At 40.5% G+C, this 24,857-nt stretch overlaps 1 protein-coding gene across 5 annotated transcripts in view; it reads right to left on the bottom strand.

Moving 5' to 3' along the window:
* Positions 1-18,723, bottom strand: part of SEC11A (SEC11 homolog A, signal peptidase complex subunit) — a 51,485-nt gene extending 32,762 nt beyond the window's left edge. Inside the window, exon 1 of one of the 5 annotated variants that reach the window (XM_004278290.3) lies at positions 18,315-18,723. In XM_004278290.3, the coding sequence (XP_004278338.1) occupies positions 18,315-18,365 (51 nt within the window). In that variant the 5' untranslated portion in view covers positions 18,366-18,723. The remainder of the gene's footprint in view (positions 1-18,314) is intronic. The other 4 variants (XM_033402904.2, XM_033402906.2, XM_049705813.1 and 1 more) reach the window with 4 other exon arrangements.
* Positions 18,724-24,857: the final 6,134 nt, after the last annotated feature.

Genomic DNA, 24,857 nt, shown 5'->3' with positions numbered 1-24,857 from the left:
TAAATAAAACTAAAAATAGCTACATGTCAGCCAGTTCAAATCTGTTTTGTTGAGGAAAATCTTTCCATTTTCAGAAGGGCACAGATGTAGCATTGTCAGAACAGGTGTGCAATATCTAATAAAATAACTGTTCTTTTTTTTTTTTTTGGCCATGCTATGCAGTGTATGGGATCTTAGTTCCCCAACCAGGGATGGGACCCGTGCCCCCTGCATTGGGAGTGCAGAGTCTTAACGACTGGGCTGCCAGGGAAGTCCCTAAAATAACTGTCCTTTAAAAGAAAAATGAAAGACTTAAAAAATCGTGATTTTCTCTGTCCCTGCCAGGAGGTCACTATAATTACCCTTCTCTTTTTCTTCAGACATGTAATACTACTTTTTGCTATAGAATCATTGTTGTGAAATGCATCTAATCATCAAGATTATCCTCATCATTCTTATTAGAGAAAGAGGTTAAAAGTCCCTCAATACATGTAACTGGCAAATGTTCCTTAAAAGGTGCCTGTTTGAATACTGCTAAGTCAGTATGTGAGCCAAAACCTAGACAGAAGCACACTATTTGCTAAAACAAATACTCTACCTGAGCAAGTTTGAAAATGTCCTATTTTTCTCTTTCTTTTCTCCCCTTTTTCGTGACAAAAATCTTTACTGAAAAGACAAACATATTGCCTCCCTAGTCCCTGCTTTCTTTACCACTATATCTGAATGCTAATGAATATACAGAATCAATGTACAGAAAGAAGTGCTTTTTTGGGTATTGGCAGAAATAAGGTGGCAGCTACCTAACCTTCTCATACCATTTGGCCACATCAAGCTAACTATTAATAAGACATTGTGACATAAGTAGAATAATAACCACAGAATTGAATAGCCCCATTATTTTTTCTAAGAAGTGACTGGAACATTATATCCCTCAGTGTTCAAGGTGTAACTAGAAAAGAATGTTATTAAAACCAGTCAAAGCTCTATGTAATATCTTTCAGTAGCTATGGTATAGGGAGATTTGTGTGTGCTATTTTTCTTTTGCACTTTTAGGAAGTAGTGTGTGGAGACTTCCCCCAAAAGTTCCGTGACTAGAATAATCCACATGACAACTTAAAATAAACAGTAAGTAATAAATAACAAGAATTTAAGAAAAACCTACAACAGAAAATTCAGCAAAATAAAGCTGATAGTAAGTTTAAATATTATAATTTAACAAGCCACAATCTGGAAATTATATACTGTGCATTTATCCTTTAGTTATCAAATATACCATTATATTTTCTGTTCTTGTAAGAGGTACTTGAAGTTCAACATATAGGATATTTACATAGAAGTCAGACTTCTAGCCATCTCAAGCAAAGACAGAAGTGACCATGGAAGCAAAAATGTGTCTTAGAGCTACAAAATAGCCATTGGCCTAAGTCTTAAATTCCACTTACCATGCGACCTCAAACTAAGAGACTCATTAATTCATAACCACAATTCCACTGGTTTCTAACTCATAGAAGCAGCAGCAGAAGCTAGGGCATTAGAGGCAGATACACGGACAGCAGGTACAAGTGAAACTGATGGTGTTGGAAAAACTGAAGTGTATTCAGAATAGACACTGTTATTATGGTCCAATAAAGTCACTGATAGTCCCAGTGAGGATCTTAAAAGATTAACAACGATAACAAAAGTTCCTGAATAGTCTAAACAGGCATAATACCAATAAGATAATTTTCATTTTAAAAAATCCATTAAATCTTTTAAAAATCTGACAAATGAAAACACAACACATGTACAGCAGTTTCATTCGTAACAGCCTCAAATTGGGAGAAAAAAAAGACAAAAACCCAAATGTCCATCAACAGGTGAATAAATAAATTACAACATTTCCAAGTAATGGAAAACTACTCAGGAATAGAAAACATGAACTACTGAAACACACAACATAGATGAATCTTGAATATATGCTATTCAGGCCAAACTGGAGGAATAGGGACCAAATTTACCTCTGAAATAACTAAAACACTGGACAAAGTATATGAAACAAAGGTTTTCAGACACTGGACATGTGACTGTGTCCAGGTAGCATAGGACTATGAAAGGAGAAACAAGGTGAGCCCTACAATTGCCCCAATTTACAGAATGGATAGTTTCCAGGCCACAGGGCAAAACAGAAATGTAGCCAGAGCCTAGAAGTCTCCTCGACTTGAGGATAAAGAACTGGGAGTTGGGGGAAGTGAAGGCAACTTAAGATTGTAGGGCAGTACAGAAATGAGAACTACACAAAGATCTACAGATGGTCTCTCCTCAAGTCTTCAGCTGAGTGATGATCAGCAATGATCAGCACATGCATTTCAGGGAAGTACCAAGGACGGAAAAAGAACCAACTAAAAGGAGCAGATAGGACAATTCTAAAAGTTCATATGCGGCAGGGATAATTTGCTTCCACCAGCCAGAGTGGAAATGTTCATAACACATGGGCTTTGGATAGCATACTCAAAAGTTATTGCTCAGTTGTGGTGTAAAATTAACCTTAGACTGAAGGCTGCTCTGGACTTGCCTAACAAAGCCTTTTAAAAAAGCCTTGAGGGCTTCCCTGGTGGCGCAGTGGTTGGGAGTCCGCCTGCCGATGCAGGGGACATGGGTTTGTGCCCCGGTCCGGGAGGATCCCACATGCTGTGGAGCGGCTGGGCCCATAAGCCATGGCTGCTGAGCCTGTGCGTCCGGAGCCTGTGCTCTGTAACGGGAGAGGCCACGGCAGTGAGAGGCCCGCGTACCGCCAAAAAAAAAAAAAAAAGCCTTGAAACAGGAATTCCCTGGCAGTCCAGTGGTTAGGACTCAGTGCTTTCACTGCCGTGGCCCAGGTTTAATCCCTGGTCAGGGAACTAAGATCCCACAAATTGGGTGGTGTGGCAAAAGAAATAAAAATAAAAGGTAGGGGGAAAGACTAAGCACATTAAATAGACTTAGATGATAGAAAATATATCCAAGACCCAGCCCAAACCTCTGGAGATGAAAAAGAATATGTCTGAAATGAAAACCACACAGCATACCACCCTGAAAGCACCCAATCTTGTCTGAAAACCACACAGAATGGAATAACAGCAGATTAGACATCACAGAAGAAAAGTTTAGTGAAACTGAAGTCATAGCAATAAAAAACTATTTCAGGATGCAACTAGAGATTATCATACTAAATGAAGTCAGAAAGAGAAAGACAAATACCATATGATATCACTTATATGTGCAATCTAAAATATGGCACAATGAACCTATGTACAAAACAGAAACAGACTCACAGACATAGAGAACAGACTTGTGGTTGCCAAGGCGGGGAGGGGGAGGGAGAGGGATGGATTGGGAGTTTAGGGTTGGTAGATGCAAACTATTACATTAAGAATGGATAAACAACAAGTTTATGTATAGCATAATGTATACTACAGGGAACTATATTCAATATCCTGCGATAAACCATAATGGAAAAGAATAGGAGAAACAGAAAAATCCATAGTTATAGTCAGAAATGTCAACACCCCCTTTCAATAACTGATACAGCAGGAAGACAAAAAAATCAATAAGCATAGAGAAGATTTGAACAACACTACCAACCAATTTGACCTAACTGATATTTACAGAACATTCTGCCCGACAACAGCAGATACACATTCCTTTTAAGTACACAGAGAACATTCACCAAGATAGACCATATTCAAGACCACAAAACAAATCTCAATAAATAGAAAGGGATTTGAATTATGCAAAGAGTATTCTCCAATCACAATGGAATGAAAATAGAAATCAGTAACAGAAAGATACCTGAAAAATTCCCCCAAATGTTTAGAAATCAAATAACACTTCTAAATCACCCATGGTAAAAGAAGAAATCAAAAGAGAATAAAAATACAACATTTCAAAATTTGTAGGATGCACCTAAAGTAGTATGTAAAGGGAATTTTATAGTAGTAAAGGCCTATGTTAAGAAAACAGAAATGTCTCAAATTATATGTTGTGTTTTTGTTTATACTCAGTTCAAAATATTTTGCAATTTCCCTTGTGATTCTCCTTTGACCCATGGGTTATTTAGAAATGCACTGTTTAATTTCCAAATATTTGTGGATTTCCCAAATTAAGCTTCCACCTTAAAACACTAGGAAAGCCAAATGAAATCCAAAGTAACTCACAAAAAAGAAATACTAAAAATATGAGTAGAAATAAGTGAAACTGAAGACAGGAAAACAGTAAAGAAAAGCAAACCAAAAGTTGGTTCTTTGAGGAGATCCATTAGCCAGACTAATGAGGAAAAAAAGAAAGATATGAATTACTGATATCAGGAAGGAATGAGAGAGGTGACATCACTAGACTAATACTTATTAATTTGTATTAATATACAAATATCAAGAGGATAATAAGTATTGTGAATACCTTTATACCAATATATTAATTCTTGAAATACACGCTACCAAAGCTCACTGAAGAAGAAATAGATAGACCTGAACAGACCTATTAAAGAAACTGAATTTATGATTTAAAAACTTTCCCACAAAGAAAAACTCCAGGCTCAGACAGTATTCACTAATGAATTCTACCGAGCATTTAAAGGAAAAAATCATAATTCTATGCCAACTCTTCCAGAAAACTGAAGAAGAGGGAATACTTCCCAACTCACTTTATGAAGGCCAACATTACTGATACCCAAATCAGATAAAGATGTTACAAGAAAACCACAGAATGGTATCACGGATATAGACATAAAAAGTATCTGTAACATTTTAGTAAATGTTTAGACCAAACAATATATACCTTATGACCAAGTAGGATCTATCTCAGGATAGAAAGTTAGAGACTTCAACATCCTCTTCTTAATAGTTGATAGAATAAGACAGAAAATCAGCAAGGATATAGAAAACTTGAATACCTCAACCAACTAAACATCTATAGAACAGTCCACCCCACACAGGAGAATACACATTCTTTTCAAACAAACATGAAACATTCTCCAGAGACCAGGCTCTAGGCAAATTTTAAAAGGGGACTCAATTTTAAAACACTGTAATCATACAAACTATTCTCTTCAACTACAATATAATTAAATTAGAAATCAGCGCTGGAGAGAAATTTGAAAAACCCACAAATACATACTTAGAAACATTTTTTCCCAAATAACCCATGGTTCAAAGAGGAACCACAGGGAAATTACAAAATATTTTAAACTGAGTGTAAACAAACACAACATGTCAAAATTTCTGTAATGTAGCTAAAGTACTGCTTGGAGACAAATCTATAGCTTTAAATACATATATTTGAAAAGAAAGACCTTAATCCAATAACCCAAGATTCCACTTTAAGAAACTAGAAAATATAGCAAACTAAACACAAAGTAACCAAGGAAGGAAATAAAGTTTAGAGCAGAAATCAGTGAAATAGAAAACAAATAATGAGAAAAAAATTAATAAAAGCCGAATTCACAGAGACAGAAAGTACAATGGTAGTTTCTATGGGCTGGGGGAAGGGGAGAATGGGGAGTTTTTAAATGAGTACAGAGTTCTAATTTTGCAAGATAAAAAGAGTCCTAGAGACGGGTTGTTCAACAATGTGAATGTACTTAACATTACTGAACTCTACACTTAAAAAATGGTTAAGATACAACAAGGACATACTGTATAGCACTGGGAACTATATTCAATATCTCATAATAACCTATAATGGAAAAGAATCTGAAAAAGAATAGATACATATATATTTGTGTATAACTGAATCACTTTGCTGTACACCTGCAACTAACACAATATTGTGATCAACGACATTTCCATTAAAAATAAATAAATAATAAAGTTTAAAAAATGGTTAGGATAGAAAATTTTGTTATGTATATTTTACCACAATTTAAAAAAATCATGTGAAATGAAAGCAATCAGGGACTTCCCTGGTGGCACAGTGGTTAAGAATCCTCCTGCCAATGCAGGGGACACGGGTTCGATCACCAGTCCGGGAAGATCCCACATGCTGCGAAGCAATGAATCCCATGCTCCACAGCTACTGAACCTACACCCTAGAGCCTGCAAGCCACAACTACTGAGCCCACGCACCACAACTACTGAAGCCTGTGCACTCTAGGGCCTGACTGCCATAACTACTGAGGCCATGTGCTGCAAATACTGAAGCCTGTGCACCTAGAGCCTGTGCTCTGCAACAGAAGCCACTGCAATGAGAAGCCCCACACACCTCAACGAAGAGTAGTCCCTGCTCGCCGCAACTAGAGAAAGCCCGCATGCAGCAATGAAGACCCAACACAGCCAAAAATAAAAAAGCAAGCAACCAGCTACAAATGACTACATTTTATAGGATTCCATTTATATAAAATGATTTAATAAAAGCTAATTGTTGATAAAAATAAAATAAAAAAATAAAATGTCTAGTAAAGGCAAATCATAGAGATACAAAGCAGATTAGTGGTTGTCTGGGGCTGTGAGTGGAAACAGGCATTGACTGTAAAAATGCACGAAGGATCTTTCAGGGATGATGGAAATGTTCTAAAACTGGATTGTGGTGATAGGTGCACAACCCTATAAATTTGCTAAAAACCATGAATTATACACTTAAAATGGGTGAATTTTATACTTTATATGCCAATAAAGCTGTTTTTTTTTAAAGCACATAGTCACAAAAGTAATAGAAGAAAATAAAGTAGGAAAGGCCTTGAAGTAAAGGAGGTTTTTTAAACTGACCTGAAATCCAGAAGCCATGAAGAAAAGATGGGTAAATTTGGCTACCCAAAACAAAATAAAAGAGCAAATAACCAAAAAAATCTGACAACTATGCATGGCAAATTATACTATAAGCTAAATCAAAAGACAAACTGGGAGAAAATATTTACAATATATACGACAAAAGACTAATCTTCCTATAAACAGCTCCTAGAAATCAATAATAACAATCCAAAAGGAAAATAGGCAAAGGATTATGAACTGCTAGTTCACAGAAAATGAAATAAAAACAACTCCAAAATCATATGAAAATATGTTCAACCAAACTGATAATGAAGGAAATACAAAGTAAGACTGTCCTGAGATACCACTTTTCATTTATTAGAATGGCAAAAATCTAAGTCTGAAAACACACAATGCTGGCGAGACTATAGGAAAACGTCACTCTCACTTTTTTGTGGGGGTGGGGGAGAACAATGTAAATATATTACCTATTTAAACTATTCATTAAAAACCAGGAAGAGGGGGACCTCCCTGGTGGCGCAGTGGTTAAGAATCCGCCTGCCAATGCAGGGGACATGTGTTCAAGCCCTGGTCCAGGAAGATCCCACAAGCCGTGGAGCAACTAGGCCCATGCATCACAACTACTGAGCCTACGTGCCACAACTACCGAAGCCCACGCACCTAGAGCCCGTGCTGAAGCCACCGCAATGAGAAGCTTGCGCACTGCAACAAAGATTAGCCCCGGCTCGCCACAACTAGAGAAAGCCTGCATGCAGCAATGAAGACCCAACACAGCCATTAATCAATCAATCAATTAATTAATTAATTTTAAAAAAACGGAAGAGGGAGTCCATGAACTTATTTTAACTACCTTGTCTTTCTGAGTCACTTGACACTTGATTAACTTTCTTCTAACTCCCTCACCCCTTGGTTTCTATGTCACCGACCTCAGACCCTGACCTCTTCTCTGGCATTCCATTAAATACAAGTGTTCTAGCAGTCCAACCTTTGCCCTTTTCTCTTTCCATTCTGCATGCAATCTTGTCTATTCATGGTTTCAATTACAACATATATGCTGATGACACCCAAATCTCTTCTCCATACCAGACCAATTATATCCAATTGGTATGTATATCCAATTACTTACTAAAAATCACCTAGATGTTAAACAGACACCTTAAATTCAACACATCCAGAGCTGAACTCAATCCTTTTCCTCAAATCTCTTCCTCCTCCCACATTCTCTTGGTGATTAGTATCACCATCCACCCAAGTCCTCTAAATTTTATCTCCCCAACATTTCTCACATCCATCCCATTGGCTTTATTTCTATGACTATTGCCTTACTTCACATCTCATCTCCTCTTACACAGACTACTGAAACAATCTGAGAGTCCTACCTCTAGACTTGTATCCTTCTAATTCATCCACCTATATATAATTATTGTTCGCAAAGTGAAAATAAAATTATTGAGGTGTCTGCTCAGAAACTTCTCTCAGGGCTTCCCTGGTGGCGCAGTGGTTGAGAGTCCGCCTGCCAATGCAGGGGACATGGGTTCGTGCCCCGGTCTGGGAAGATCCCACATGCTGTGGAGCGGCTAGGCCCCTGAGCCATGGCCGCTGAGCCTGCGCTCTGCAGCGCGAGAGGCCACAACAGTGAGAGGCCCGCGTACCGCAAAAAAAAAAAAAAAAAAAAAAACTTCTCTCACTACCTATAGGATAAATTCTGAACCTCCGAGTATACAGGGCCTTCCATGATCTGGCTCTTGCTATCTTCTCCACTCCTATTTCTTGCTACAAGTGATATTCTAGGCTCAAACCATAATTTAGCTTGTAATGCAGAATATCATAGTCCTTAACAATGCTACTACATGTAGCAATAACTGCATAACCAATCAAAACTAAAAGTTACATATTCTTAATAAGTCTAGATGATTAAAATAAAAAGTTAGGTTCCCTGTCTTAGTAAGACAATCATCACCTTCTAGCAGTTCCAACTTAAGAGACTCATTCCGCGTTTTTGACAGTTTCCTATCCCTGAGGACTCCTATAGCAAGAGAAATAAGACCACCAGAAGCAGTATGCTTTTGGTGGCAGAGCCTACTTGAGGGCTCAATTAGCCCTAGAGCTTTCTATCATAAAGGTCCATGGGGACCTTGATTGGTCCAACATTCACAGAGTAAACATGTTCACTATATTGATGATATCACAGTGACTAGACTGGGTGGTTGAAGCTCATGACCTAGACACCTTGGTAAAACACATATGTGGCCAGAGCGTGAGAAATAAATCCCACAGAAATTCCTATCCCCATGAAAATTCTTGGGGTTCAGTGGTCCCAGTCATGTTAAGATATCCCTTCCAAGATGAAGAACAAGTTGCTGCATCTGGTTCCTGTTACTACCAAGAAACTTAAAGCCTAGTGGACCTCTTTGGATTTTGGAGGCAACATATACCTCATTTGGGTGTGCTACTCCAATCTATTGACCTAGTAAACCAATTTTGATCCAGTTTTGAGGAGGGCTGTGCAACAGGTCCAAGCTCCCATCAAGCTGTTCTATCACTTGGACGATAACACCCAGCAGATCTCATGGTAACTGAAATACCTGTAACAGATGGAGAGCCTCTGGCAGTCCTCTATGGGTGAACAACAGCACAGGTCTTTGAATTTGGGGGCAAAGCTATGCTATCCTTTGGAGAACTATTCTCCTCCTCTGTAACAGCTTCTAGCTAGCTGCTGAATTCTAGAAGAGACTAAACACTAGACCATGGATCACCAAGTTACCATATAACCTGAACTCCTCAGCATGAACTGGATGCTGCCAGATCCACCAAGCCATAAAGTTGGGCATTCACAGCAGTACTCCATCATCCAAAGATTGGGCTCAAGCAGGTCCTGAAGACACAAGTAAGTTGTATGAGCAAGTGACTCAGATACTCATGGCTCCTACTCATGCTACATTGCTTCTTCTCTCTCAGCTTACACCTCTCGCCTCATGGGGAGTTCCCTATGACCAGCTGACTAAAGAAGACTTTAGGCCTGGTGTTTAGATGATGGTTCTACATGAACCATCTAGCACCAACTGAAAGTAGACACCTGTGCCATGACATCCCCATTCAGGGTTCACCATAAAGGATTATGATGAAGGGAAATCCTCCCATGGGCAGAACTTCAAGTGATACAATAATTGTTTGCTTTTCCTGGAAGGAGAGATGGCCACAGGTGTGGATTTACACTGATTCAAGAGTGACCAGCAATTTGGCTGGATGGCCAGGGACTTGGAAGATATATCACTGGAAAGTTAGAGACAAGAGGTTTGCGGAAAAGGTATGTGGATGGAGCTTTCCAAGTAGGTACATAGAATGTGAAGATATTTGTGTCCCACCAAAGAATTACCCCAGCAGAAGAATATCTTAATAATCAGGTGGATAAAATTACCTGTTTTGTGGATGTCAGTGGCCTCTTTCCCTAGCCATCCATGTCTTACCCAATGGACTCATGATCAAAGTGGCTGTAGCAGCCAAGATGAAGGTTAGCAATGTGGACTTTCACTCACCAAGACCAGTTTGGTTCTAGCCAATGATGAGTGCCTAGACTGCCAACTGCAAAGACAACAATGCCACCATTCCTGATACTGGATCACTTCCAGCATGGAAGGGGCAGCAATTTCTTCTATCTAGAATAGACTCTGTATATGGATCTGTCTTCCTTGTCCTCAGTATTTCTGTCAAAACCACCATTCATGAACTTACAGAATGCCTTATTCCGCATCATGGTATTCCATACAACACTGATTCTGACCAGGGAACTTATAGGTAATTAAAGCACAACAGTGGGCACATGGTCATGAATTTCACTGGTCTTACTGTGTCCTCCATCATCTTAAGTGGCTGGCCTGAAAGAACAGTGGAACAGTAGGCATTATCAATTTATTGTCTCTCAGCACCAAATCCATCCTTCTTTGTGTTACCAGGCTGAGCCTATAAACAAGGGCACCTTTTCCAGTTGGCTCAATGATGTTAGGTTTTATTAATAAAGGGACTGCAGGGCCACAGCAAGGTGATAGAGTGTGGGAGGGGCTTCTCTTCCCATGGAGTGTTTTTATTTCACCCAGTAGCTAGTGGATCTGTGTACTGGAGGTCTCTTATTACTCACTTCAGAGACCATCACAGACTGACTCCTGCCCACACACACTCTGGCAAATTTCTCAACCTCCCAGCGGGCCACTTCTAAGGACCAGCTCCAGCTCACTGCTCTGGCAAATGTCATTGCAAGTCCCTGTGACAGCCACACCCTCTCCAAAGAGGTCTACATCTCAGGTTAAGAAGGGGTGAAGGGGGTTGGAGGGAGGTATTTTGCTAGTTCTTTCTTTGTTCACTCCCTTATCCTAGAAGGTAATAACTGTTTTCTGCATACGCTATTTCTGAACACCTTAAGAGTCCTCTTTTACACATTTTAGTGGTTGAGCATCTTTGCCAGTTAACAATTCTTTGTATTTAATTTTTCCCTGTTCAATTACTGGTGTTGTTTCTATCTTCTGAGTGATACAAATGGCCTTTTGAAGACAGCTACAGTACCAGCCAGAGAGCAGCAACACTTTGTTGGGCTGGGATAATGTCTAATGTCCTCCAGTATGTGGTATATGCTCTTAATCAGCAACCAATTTCTTCTGTAAGTAGGATTCACTAGTCCAGAATTAAAGGGTGGGAATGGAAGTGACTCCTCCCACTACTACTCCTAATAATCTGCTAGTGAAATTTCTGCTTCCCAGCCTCATAGTTTTGGCTGCTGGCTTAGAAGTTTTCATTCCTGGGAATTCCCTCGTGGTCCAGGAGTTAGGACTTGGCGCTTTCACTGCCATGGCCCAGATTCAATCCCTGTTCGGGGAACTAAGATCCCACAAGCTGCCCAGCGCAGCCAAAAAAAAGAAGTTTTCACTCCTAAAGGAGATTTCCTTCCACCAGGAGACACAGTGGTTCCATTAAACTGCAAGTTGAGTCTGCCCCCTTGCCACTTTGGGATACTCATGCCAGTGAACCAAAATGCAGGGAATGGGGTGGTTATTTACTGGCAAAGGGGATTGACCCTGACCATCAGAGAAAAACAGAGGTTTGTTACTACATAATGAGGGAAGTGAATATATAGGAATATAAAGAATCCTCTGAGGCCTTTCTTAGTACTTCCATGTCTTACAATAAAAGTTAGTGAAAACTATAACAATCCAGTTCAGGCAGGACTCCTCATGACATTACCCTTTAATAATCATGGTTTGGGTAAGGCAAGAAACTATGACCAACTTAGGATCCTGCTGAGAGCAAAAGGAATGTGGAATGGTTAAGAAGAAAGATGACAGCTACAACCATGTAGCCAATTACAGAAACAAAGGAAAGCTGCATATTAGACAGAAGTATAATCTTGCTTTTATGTTTATTTGAAAAGTGAAATATGATTAAAAGAGGTGTGTATAAATGCTGAGTTGACAAAGGGTAGACTATAATAGTTTTGAAAACTACAGTAGTTTTGCCAAATTGGCTTAGCTAGAACTAGGCTTCCCCAAACCCCCCTCCATGTATGGTTCTCAATTAGATTTAGCAAAGAGAAAGCTGCCCAAGACCTAGAAGGTGAAAGAGTAGCAGCTGCTATTATGCTGAAGGTCACTGTGGTTAGACATGGTGAGAGACAGACATTAAAGGCCTGGCAGAATCCAGTTTGTCCTCGCATTCCCCTGCTCCACATCCAGAAACGAGCTGTAGAGGCAACAGCCTTCCACAGACTTCATCTACTCTCCTTTGGTGTGATTCCACTCCATCAGCCAGATGTGGAATCTAGCCCCAGATTCCATGGCAAGCTTCCGTCTACCCACAACAGTGCTACAGAAGAACTAGTGACATTCTGTTTCTGCATCTCTGTTTTAGACTCCTGACTCATCCAGCTTCTCCTACAATTGTATAAAATCTTATTCCTATAATAAATCCCTTAATTCTAAAATATTCATAGTGGTTCTGCTTCCCAAACTAAACCCTGACCGATAAGCCAAATTTTTCAGACAAAGCATTCTATCCCCATGAACATATTCTGTGTTTGGATACTCTACCTCACCTCCTTCCTTGAAGTCAGAAAAGACAACTCTTTTTTTTTTTCTTTTTGTCTACACTGCATGGCATGCAGGGTCTTAGTTCCCCAACCAGGGTTCCAACCTGTGCCCCCAGCAGTGGAAGCACAAAGTCTTAAACCACTGGACTGCCAGGGAAGCCTCAAAAGACAACTCTTTTGAAGAAGAGTTATGGTCATAATTTCTGCTTAAGTGGAATTTGTCTTTATTGTTGGAGGCTTGTGCCATCTGGCATGAGAATAAATAATCATGCTTGTCTGTATGTCCATGGAGAGAATACTATGGGGGAAAAAAAACCTAAAAAATATGAAGTATCTAAGAACCATAACAAGTAAATGCCTTATCCTTACTATGGCACTGTATTCTAGATTTGCTCAAAGTTATACAGGATGAAGAATGATTTTTGGATGCTCAAGAAGAATATATTCGAGGACAGTAAGTGCAGTTTTTAACATAATTTTACTTGTGATTTCCTTGTGTATATAACAGAGACTGATGTTTCTACACTGAAACTTGACAATTTATTACTGAATTTTTATACCATGCCAGTGATAAAGAGTTTCCTGATCCTAAACAAGACCAGATTAGTTTTCAATAATCAAAAAAAGTAATGGATCTGTCCTCTGTGCTGTATATACCTCCTATTCGCAGCACACTTACTCATATTAGGTCCAAGCCTAGGAAGAATCTAGGCTTCTATGTGCTTCACCAGAGGGCCAATTCATTAAAAAAAAGTTACCAAAGATATCCAGAATTCAATCAGGTATCACTACAATAGCCATTAAGAGTTAAGTGAACAGGACTTCCCTGGTGGCTCAGTGGTGAAGAATCCGCCTGCCAATGCAGGGGACACAGGTTCGAGCCCTGGTCTGGGAAGATCCCACATGCTGCAGAGCAACTGAGCCCGTGCGCCACAACTACTGAGTCTGTGCTCTAGAGCCACTGAACCACAACTACTGAAGCCCGCATACCTAGAGCTTATGCTCTGCAACAAGAGAAGCCACTGCAGTGAGGAGCCTGCACACCACAACAAAGAGAAGCCCCGGCTCGCCACAACTAGAGAAAGCCCGCGTGCAGCAACGAAGACCCAATGCAGCCATAAAAAAATAAATAAATAAATTTATTTTTTTAAAAAAAGAGTTAAGTGAGGGACTTCCCTTGTGGCCCAGTGGGTAAGACTTCGCACACCCAATGCAGGGCACCAGGGTTCAATGCCTGGTTGGGGAAGCAGATCCCACATGCATGCCACAGCTAAGAGTCCACATGCCACAACAAAGACCCTGTGTGCCAAAATGAAGACCCAGCACAGCCAAAATAAAAAATAATAATAAGTTAAAAAAAAAAAAAAAAAGAGAAGAGTTAAGGGATCCTAAGAGACTGAAAAACATAAAAAGAGGGACTTCCCTGGCGGTCCAGTGGTTAAGACTCAGCACTTCTACTGCAGGGGGCAGGGGTTTGATCTCTGGTCAGGGAACTAAGATCCCACATGCTGTGAGGCACAGCCAAAATATTAAAAAATAAATAAATAAATAAAAAGAAAGGATCGTGCCAAGTCCTAGGGTCTTCAGATTTACGTAGGAAAACATACAGATAATTAAAATCCAAAGAAATGCAAAATTCAATCAAGTAATGCAAAAGGCCTAAGGAGGAGCTAATAAAGCAAATTCTGTCAAAGTCAGATTAGTCCCATCAGGGCTCAAACATGGATCTAGTCACATGCTGGCCAATATCCTCTGATCATTAAGAATTCTCAGCAAGCAGAGAATTACACATGAAAATAATATAAAAATTACTCGGCATGACATACTTATTTAGTGAATAAGCATCTTTTCACTCCAGGAAAATTCATAATTAAAAACAGAAATGCTTAAAGAAGATTATGTATAGTATTAATACTTTTATGTTAAGGGTACTGTGCATATTTGGTATCTTAAGTTTTTGTAAGTTTTGTAAGTTTTTCTTAAGTTTTGTAAAATTTAAGAGAATTTGGAATATAAAAGTAATAGGTCAGGTTTGTAATTCCAATTTAAAATGTACAATCAATTGTAGATTTATTATTTTAATCAGAAAGCTTACTATTTATACCTTATATTCAAATGTTGAAACATTTAGGAGAACCTAAGCTCCAGATTTATAAAAATTATATAAGTATGCAGTGGTGTTTGTTGAATAATCGATGTTCTTAAAAAGGAAATTCTTTAAATTTATAAGTTAAATTTAACGTTTTTAAGATGTCTGTTTATAAATTAGCCCAAATATTCAAAGGCCCTTAAAAGTGATTGTTAAAATTTGCTAGACCTGGGAATTCCCTGGCGGTCCAATCTGGCGGTCCAGTGGTTAGGACTTGGCGCTTTCACTGCCGAGAGCCCGGGTCCAATTCCTGGTTAGGGAACTAAGATCCCACCAACTGCTAGATTTTAAATAGGATAAGATTTGAAAACTGATTCTGAAAGGTTTAAGAACTTTGTTTTAAAATTTTAGGTTTTACAAATTGAATATTATGTTTTTAAATATAAGAATTCTAAACAGGCTTTTCTGCACACAAAGGTTACCTCAATGGGCATCAAGACACTAACCTACAACCAGAGGTGTGCTGGAGCCAACCTGCTAAATTTTCAGGAATCTTGCAAGCTGGTTGTTAAACACAGTGTTATTAAAAATTAGTACAATTAAATTACTTAAAAAACAAAGTCAATAAATACTCTAAATCAGTTTCTAACTATTTTACTACATTTTACTATTATCTGTGTTCTTGAGATTATTTTTTAAATTTTACCTGTAAGGTGGAAATTACAGTTGCATGCTACCACATTTCTTCCTAATTTCACATTCAGTGATGTCATGTTAGCAGCTTGAAATCAACCATGTTGGAAGTATTTACCACAGAAACAGGCAAACTACAAATCAGGGTTTCATGGATTAAGAAAAGCCTCAGGAACACTGTGCTCTGACACTACAGTAAAAGAGTCACACTGCAAAGGGGAGAAGACAAATAGAATAGTACATAACAGCTAAAAGGCCTTTAGAGATCACCTAATAGTCTAGGGCGGTCCACAAAGACTCAGAAATAGTAAAAGGGGAGTTCTGAAGACAGTTAAGTACACAAAGTTTGAATAGAACAATGTTCATATACACAGTGAAATGAAACAGGCAGGAAGAGTAAACTGGGACAAGACTGAAACAGTGAGAAACGGCAGACTGTAAAATGACTGGGACTTACTTCAAATGCCATTCTAAGGGGTTTGGACTTAACCTACAAGGCAATGGGATCTACTGAAGGTTGGAGGGCAGGAGAGAAGACATTAATCTGGCAACAGTGTATTGGATGCCACGAAAGTAGTGAAACACTTTAATTTTGAAAACTGTGAAGGAGACAAAAATAAAAATTACATACTGTAAACAAAAGTCTTGAGTAAGGTCTTAAAAATCAATTAAAACTTACAGCTCAAAAGAATACATACTCTGTGATTCCATTTCTATCAAATGCAAACCAGGGACTTCCCTAGTGGTCCAGTGGCTAAGACTCCACGCTCCCAATGCAGAGGGCCCGGGTTCGGTTCCTAGTCGGGGAACTAGATCCCACATGCCACAACTAAAGATCCCTCATGCCGCAACTAAAGATCCCACATGCCGCAATGAAGATCCCATGTGCAGCAACTAAGACCCAGTGCAGCTAGCTAAATAAATAAAATATTTTAAAAAAAAAAGCAAACCCATCTATACTGACAAAAAAGCAAATCAGTGGTTGCCAAGTGCTAAAGAAATGAACTACAAAGGGATCTTGTGGGTGACAGAAATGTTCTGTATCTTGATTGTAATGGGTGTATATAATTGTTTGTTTGTTTGTTTTTGGCCACGCCACACAGCTTGTGGGATCTCAGTTCCCAGACCAGGGATCAAACCCAGACCCCACCCAGTGGAAGTGCGGAATCCTAACCACTGGACCACCAGGGAATTCCCCTGGATGGAGTTTACTGTACTAAAGTATTCCTCTATGAACCTGATAGGAAAAAAAAATTACAACTCAAATTAATCAGACATTTGATGAAATTTCTAGTTTCCCTCTTTTCATCTAATTAGCTCTTGGTACCTACAGTCAGTATCAATTTTTTCCCCCAGATATTATGTGCAGGTAAAACCTCATTTCTAACTTTCCCTCATCCCATCCCCATGCTATCCAATCCTTCACATCCCCTCTTAACAATCTCTGGGAGGTTGCTCATTTTCTCCACTTGTATAATGGGAATAACATTATCTACCTCACAGATATATAAAGCATTTCACACATAGCAAGAGCTCAAAATAGTTACTGTTTTGCCTTAGTCATTATCTACATATTTATGCTCCTTGAAGGCAGAATCTGTCTTATCTATCTTCGCATTTCTCTCATTGTACCTAGCACAGGGTACAATAAACAGTAGGCCCAAAAGAAGAGTTTCTTCAAAGCAATGTCTCTGCACCTAGAAATTCAGATATGGATGAAAAAAAAACACTATACAAGTGAGAATCTAAAACGTTTTGTGCAATTTGGGGAAAAAATGATCAATTATGACTGAAGGAATTAGCAAACATGTCTAAGAAGAGGTCTGAAGGGGAGTAAGGGGAAGTTGTATATCTTCTTCCCTAAATGGTAAATATAAATAGTGCATAATAGAAGTCCAAGAGAAAAACCTTTAATAGTGACATCAGGACAATTCTTAACAGCAAAACACTGTAAAAAGGTCCGAGGCAAGCAAAAGTGGGCTCCACGGACACACTTGGTGTAGAAGACAAAAAGGAGCAACTTTTTCCAATGACTAAATAATTACAACAGTATTCCCAGTACCATTTGGAATATGATCTGTAAGTTCAAGACGGAGTAAGATTTAAGGACAAAATCAGGAGATGGAAGTTTCAGGATCCCGGTACCACTAATACTGGGAGGTATACCCGAGGATCCTGAGGTATACCTTAATGCTAAGCGGACTCAAGGACAAAGGGAGTAAACGTTTCAACTCTGAACTCGGAGGTGGTTCAAGGAAGTCAGGACAGCCCGCTGAGACCCAGCTGTACTAGAAGGGTTGTAACGGGCTCAAAGTAGCCAAACGGCTTTTGTGGGGCCTTACAACCGCCTTCCCGAGCATCCCAGAGTAGCGGTGAACTGCTAAACCTAGCTACTGGAATCCATCGGAAGTCGCTGCGACTAGAGAAATCACGAGTCTGCCGCCTTACTAAGCCTAAAACAATAAGCAACCCCAACTCCCACTTACAAAGAGCCCTACGGTTTCCACTTGCTTCCCTGCCACACAGCGGGCAATGGAACGTGAAGACCAGGCTTCCCGCTCCGCCCCTAGAAGGCCCCGTATCAGCCAGCGGCTAAAAATATGGGGCGGATAAAGCCACCTCTGGACACAGACCCCACAAAGAGATGGAATAATCCAGGCGTCAGACCCGCTCCGGCCCTCACACTGGGGCCCAGAGGTCCGCGGGGCACCGCAGTGGCAGCGTCGAAGGGACAGAGGGAACAGTGGGCGGCCAACCTCACCTGCCGCTTGTTCATCCGCCGCACATCGTCCAAAAAATCTAGAGACAGCATGGCGGGGCCGGCGAGGGGACACGGGCAGAAGAGACGGCGAGATGTGACCGGCAGGAGGAACGGCTGGCGCACGGTCCAAGATCTCACTGGACAGAACCTCAGGGTGCCCGCACTTCCGCTTCCGGGGCGGAACCGGGGCGGAACCGGCGCGGCTCCGCCCCTTCGCCGGGGCGAGCAGACAAAGGGTCTCGCGACCGTCCTAATCCAGCCTCCTCGCCTGACCTCGCTGTAGGAGGTCTCTCGTACCCCTAACCTCGTCTGCTGAGAAGAGAATGAAGCCCACTTCCCGCCCTCAGCCCCGTGGCCCCACACGGAGGCCGCCACTAGGGGTTAGATAGGAGGCCGCCCTGCAACTTCCAGAAGGCGGGCCCTGGTGCACGCCTGGCCAATAGGGAAACGTGTTTCTGGAGTCTGAGGGCAGAAAAGGCCCCTGAGCGGCCGGCGCGGGGCCCCTGAGCGGCCCCGGTCGTGGGTCTGGGTGTGGCCCTGGATGTTCCGACAGGCCTTGCTTCCTCTGCTGCGGCCGGTCTTCTGCGCTACGGGAAACTGACGGCTGAGGTGTTTAAATAAGTGCTGTTGGGTAAGGGCGGAGGATGTGACTTTCAAAGCACTGCCTGACACTTTCAGGAGTTTAAGAAACTCGTGGCTGGAGAGAAAACAACCCGGTACGATTAGAAAACTACCAAACCATACAACCGTGTGATGAGACCACCAGTAGTGCGGTTTGTGAGGTAGTCCCTTCCTCCCCGAAATTGACCTTGCTAACAGGATCTGATTGTCTACTAGACGTAAACCTCCTGGTTTTGTTACCTCGGGCACCATAATGTGACCCTGTTATCGCTGACTTCTGTCTCTATACAGCTCTTCCTTGACTTACCTCCCAATAAACCCATGGTAAATTGAAAATACCATAAGTCAAAAATGCATTCAATACGCCTAATCTACTGAACATCGTAGTTTGGCCTAGCCTACCTTAAGCAAGCAGAGCACACACTAGCCTACGGTTGGGCAAAATCATCTGACGCAAACCGTTTTTTGTTTTTATTTTTTTGCCGCACTGCTGAGCATGTGGAACTTTCCGGACCAGGGACCGAACCCGTGCCCCCTGCAGTGGAAGTGTGGAGTCTTAACCACTGGACCACCGGGGAAGTCCTACACAAGTGTATTTTATAATAAAGTGTTGAATATCTCATGTAATTTATTGACTACTGTACTGAAAGTGAAAGACAATGGTGGTGTGGCTACAAAAGGTTGTAAGTATACTGGTTGTTTGCCATCTGTGCTCATGTGGCTGACTGGGAGCTGTGGCTTGCTGCTGCCGCCCACCATCAGAAGACAGTATCATACTGGGAAAAGAAGTACAGTTTCTAGTGAATGCTTATCACTTTCACCATGGTTAAAGTAATACAAAAATTGTAACACACCTAACACACACCTAGGACAAGAAAACCAGAACTGGTCTCTGGCTATTATTTCTATCTTTTTCAAAATATTGATTATCTCACACCAGGGGAAGCTGAGTGAGGAAATATCACTGGAACTCTTTGTACTATCCTTGCAATTCTTTTTTTTTTTTTTTTTGCAGCACGTGGGCCTCTCACTGTGTGGCCTCTCCTGTTGCAGAGCACAGGCTCCGGGTGCGCAGGCTCAGCGGCCATGGCTCACGGGCCCAGCCGCTCCGCGGCATGTGGGATCTTCCCGGACTGAGGCACGAACCCGTGTCCCCTGCATCGGTAGATGGACTGTCAACCACTGCGCCACCAGGGAAGCCCTATCCTTGCATCTTTAAATTGAAAATTATTTCACAATAAAAAGGTAAGTATATTTGAGGATGGTTATAATAAAAAAGACAGTTTTTATTATGAGTTTGGGGGAGGATGGAACACTGGTGGTGGGTATGTAAAATGGTGCAGCCACTTTAGAAAATAGAGCAGTTCCTCAAAAGGTTAAACATATTAACTATATTACTGTAATTACTATCTTGACCATATTAACCAGCAATTCCACTCCAAGGTATATATCTAAGAGGACAAAAAACATAGGTCCACACAAAAACTTGCACATGAATGTTCATGAGAGCATAATTCATAATAACCAAAATGCACAAATAACCCAAATATTCATCAACTGATGAAGGGATGAACAAAGTATGGTATATCCATACAATGGAATATTATTTAGCAACAAAAAGAAATACTACAACACAGATGAACCTTTAAAACATTAGGTTCTTAAAACATTTCTTCTTAATGAGAGAAGCTAGTCACAAAAGACCATGAATTATATGATGCCATTTATGTAAGATGTCCAGAATAGGCAAATCCATAAAGACAGAAAGCAGTGGTTGCCTAGGGCTGGGAGCGTTGGGAGAAATGGGAAGTGATATTAATGGGTATAGGGTTTCTTTTTCTGTGGGGTGTTGAAAATGTTCTAAAATCGATTGTGGTGATAACTGTACAACCCTATGAATATACAAAAAAAACACTGAATTGGCACTTTAAATTGGTGAGCTGTATGGGATGTGAATTATATCACAATAAAGCTGTAACAAAAAAAGAAAAAAGAACCATTGATTTCTTGTTTGTTGTTAAATTCCCAGTGGCAAATGTACAACCTGACAAGTATTGGGCACCCAACAAATATTTGCTGAATTTAAAATACATGTGTGTGTTGGGGGGGGGTGAGGTATCCCTAACTGTTGCCCATAGGTAACCCACACTTACTGAGTTGAAATATGAATTCCTGATTTCTCCAAATTAGGAAGGCCTGTGGAGGAAAATACACATAAACTCTGTGAGGGCAGGGACCTTTTCCACCCTTCTACCCCCAGCTTTCTTAACAGTACCTGACTCTTTTCTCCATATGTTTTAAATTATACAAATACATGAGTACATTCTCACCATAAAAGATTAAAACATGACAGGCAACCTAGCCACTCCACTGCTGGGTATATACCCAAAAGAATTGACAGCAGGGTCTTGAAGAGGTTTTTGTACACCCATGTTCATAGTAGCATTATTCACAATACCCAAAATGTGGAAGCAACCCAAGTGTCCCTCAATGGATGAATGAATAAACAAATGTGGTATAAACATCCTATGGAATATTATTCAGCCTTAAAAAGGAATGAAGTCCTGACATATGCTACCACATGGATGAACCTTGACGATGTTATGCTAATTGAAATAAGCCAGATACAAAGGGACAAATATTGTCTGATTCCACTTATATGAGGCACCCAGGGTAGTCAGATTCATGGAGACAGAAAGAAAAACAGTGGTTAAGGGGTTAGGGAGATGAGATGGGGAGTTACTATTTAAGGGATACAGAGTTTCATTTTTTCAAGATAGAAAAGTTCTGGAGATTGGTTGCACAGCAATGTGAATGCACTTAACACTGCTAAACTCTACACTTAAAAACAGGTAAGACGGGCTTCCCTGGTGGCGCAGTGGTTAAGAATCCACTTGCCAGTGCATGGGACACGGGTTCGAGCCCTGGTCCGGGAAGATCCCACAGGCCACGGAGCAACTAAGCCCATGTGCCACAACTACTGAGCCTAAGTTCTAGAGCGGGTGAGCCACAACTACTGAGCCTGCGTGCCACAACTACTAAAGCCCGCACGCCTAGAGCCCATGCCCTGCAACGAGAAGCCACCACAATGAGAAGCCCATGCACTGCAACGAAGAGTAGCCCCCACTTGCCACAACTAAAGAAAGCCCGTGCAGCAATGAGGACCCAACGCAGCCAATAAATAAATGTTCCTTAAAAAAAAAAAAGATAAGCATATATAGAGTATAATGTGATGGTTCCCTTTGCTCTCCTAGCCTCTCCCCTCTCTAGACTGATCACCACTACACACTTTTTCCTTCTAGTGCTTTTTTCCTATGTACTTAAAATTTACGCTCACATTTTAACATAAATGGGATCACACTGTACATTTCCTTTTAGTTTTTGCTCTCCTTTCTCTTTTTCCCTTCAATGAGTCCTCTAGTCATCTGACTGCAATTTTCTCCCAATCTACCAGCACTTTTCCAACATGAAGTCCCTGAACCAGTGATCTATCAAGTTATCTACAGGATATTTTAGTGGGATGAGAAGCTTTTATTCACATCTACTTCATAAATTTTAAATGTCAGATTAATCATGATTTTCTCAAATCATGTAAAATCTCAATAGTCGTTTCATTCTTAAAGTTTAGGTTGCTCTATAGTTTGTCTCAGCTAATAATGTTCAGTTGATGTGATGCAGTTAATCTAAACTAATGTATTTTTTCATAATATGTGTTATTGTTTATGTGTTAAATTTTAAATTTCATTGTGTTACATTTTATTTTCAATTCACAAAAGTGGATCATTAATTCAAATCAGTTAGTTGAAAGTTAAATCAGGACGCTGAATACTTTCAAACTCAGAAAAAAGTTGTAACTGAAACATTGCCCAGGAATACAGTGCAAATACATATACTGGGTGAATCTGACTGTGCAGGGGCTGGGTAATCCACAAGTGTAATGAATTATGATGAAGAGCTGAAAAAGAAAAGTGCTAATTATGGGACTTCCCTGGTGGTGCAGTGGTTAAGAATCCACCTGCCAATGCAGGGTATGCAGGTTTGATCCCTGGTCCGGAAAGATCCCACACGCGCAGAGCAATTAAACCTGTGCGCCGCAACTGCTGAGCCTGCTCTCTAGAGCCACTGAGCCACAACTACTGAGCCCTCGTGCCACAACTACTGAAGCCTGTGCACCTAGAGCTGGTGCTCCACAACAAGAGAAGCCACCACAATGAGAAGCCCATGCACCGAAATGAAGTATAGCCCCCATTTGCCGCAACTAAAGAAAGCCTGTGTGCAGCAACGAAGACCCAACGCAGCCAAAAAAAAAAACCATTCTGTAATGACCTATACGGGAAAAGAATCTAAAAAAGAGTAGAGGGACTTCCTTGGTGGTCTAGTGGGTAAGACTCCATGCTCCCAGTGGAGGGGGCCCAGGTTCGATCCCTGGTAGGGGAACTAGATCCTGCATGCATGCCACAACTAAGAGTCTGCATGCTGCAACCAAGATCCTGCATGCCACAACTAAGACTCAATGCAGCATAAATAAATAAATAAATATTTTAAAATGTATACATTTAAAAATTTTAATAAATAATAAATTAATAAATATTAATTAAAAATAAATATTAATTAATAATATAAATTAATTAATAAATAAATAAGAGTAGATATATGTATAACTGATTCACCTTGCTGTACACCTGAAACTAACACAGCATTGTAAATCAACTATTCGTCAACAAAAATTTTTTTTAAATAAATAAATAAACTGGTAGTCTACTTGCCCCTGGTTCCTAGTACACTACATATGTTTCATTATATAGATTATGAAACTTGGTCAAATAGTGTCATACAGTCAATGAAGTTTTAGTGCCATTTTTTAAAAAGCACAGTGGCCAATCCGATAATCAAAAATATTTTTTTCTAGAGGAAGAAAAACCCACAAAATAATGCTTCCTAATGTAACTTTGATAAGATTTCTTCCCAAAGATAAGAGAAGGGATCAAAAATATAAAGCTATCGGGCTCAACCACTGGTGGCGCAGTGGTTGAGAGTCCACCTGCCGATGCAGGGGACACGGGTTCGTGCCCTTGTCCAGGAAGATCCCACATGCCGCGGAGCGGCTGGGCCCGTGAGCCATGGCCGCTGAGCCTGCGTGTCCGGAGCCTGTGCTCGTCAACGGGAGAGGCCACAATAGTGAGAGGCCCGCATACCGCAAAAAAAAAAAAAAAATTATATATATATATATATAGAGAGAGAGAGAGCTATCCTTTAAATTTACACTTTTTGTAGCCAAAACAGTGATAGGTCACATTCCGGCCAAAAAGCTTTTAAAGTCAGTCATAGTGTTAATGATTAACAGCTCAGTAAGAAAGCTAAATAAGATTTTGGAAAAATCCCTTTATCAAAAGATACTGTTGAAAAAAAAGATACTGTTGGACATTGCATAATATCAGTGGCATATGAAGTAGACAAACACATGGTCTGGAGTTGTCTAGGGCTGCTGGAGAAGTCATCCAACCATGCTGGGTCCTGGAAACCTATCACACCACTTTCCCCTCATTTTCATTGATCTGATGATTAGTTATCTATTTCTGTATAAGAAATTACCCCAAAACATAGCGACTTAAAACAAGAAACATCATCTCACAGTTTTTGTGCGTCAGAAATTTGGAGCTCCCTGGTGGTTAAGGTTCAAGGTCTCTCATAAAGTTATAGTCAAGCTGTGCAGAGGGGCTGCAGTCTCATCTGAAGGCTTAACTGAGGGAGGATCGCTTCCAAGCTCACTCATGTAGTTGTTGGTAGGTCTTGGTTATTCCTGGGCTGTTGGACTGAAGCCTCAGTTCTTACTTGGCTGTTGCTCATAGGTCTCCCTCAGTTTTATGTGGACCTCTCTTTTGGCAGCTTATAACATGGGAGCTAACTTCTATCAGAGTGAAT

Source organism: Orcinus orca, chromosome 2 (assembly GCF_937001465.1).
Source record: "Orcinus orca chromosome 2, mOrcOrc1.1, whole genome shotgun sequence".
Lineage (NCBI taxonomy): Eukaryota > Metazoa > Chordata > Mammalia > Artiodactyla > Delphinidae > Orcinus > Orcinus orca.
This window is presented reverse-complemented; position numbering and strand designations above follow the sequence as displayed.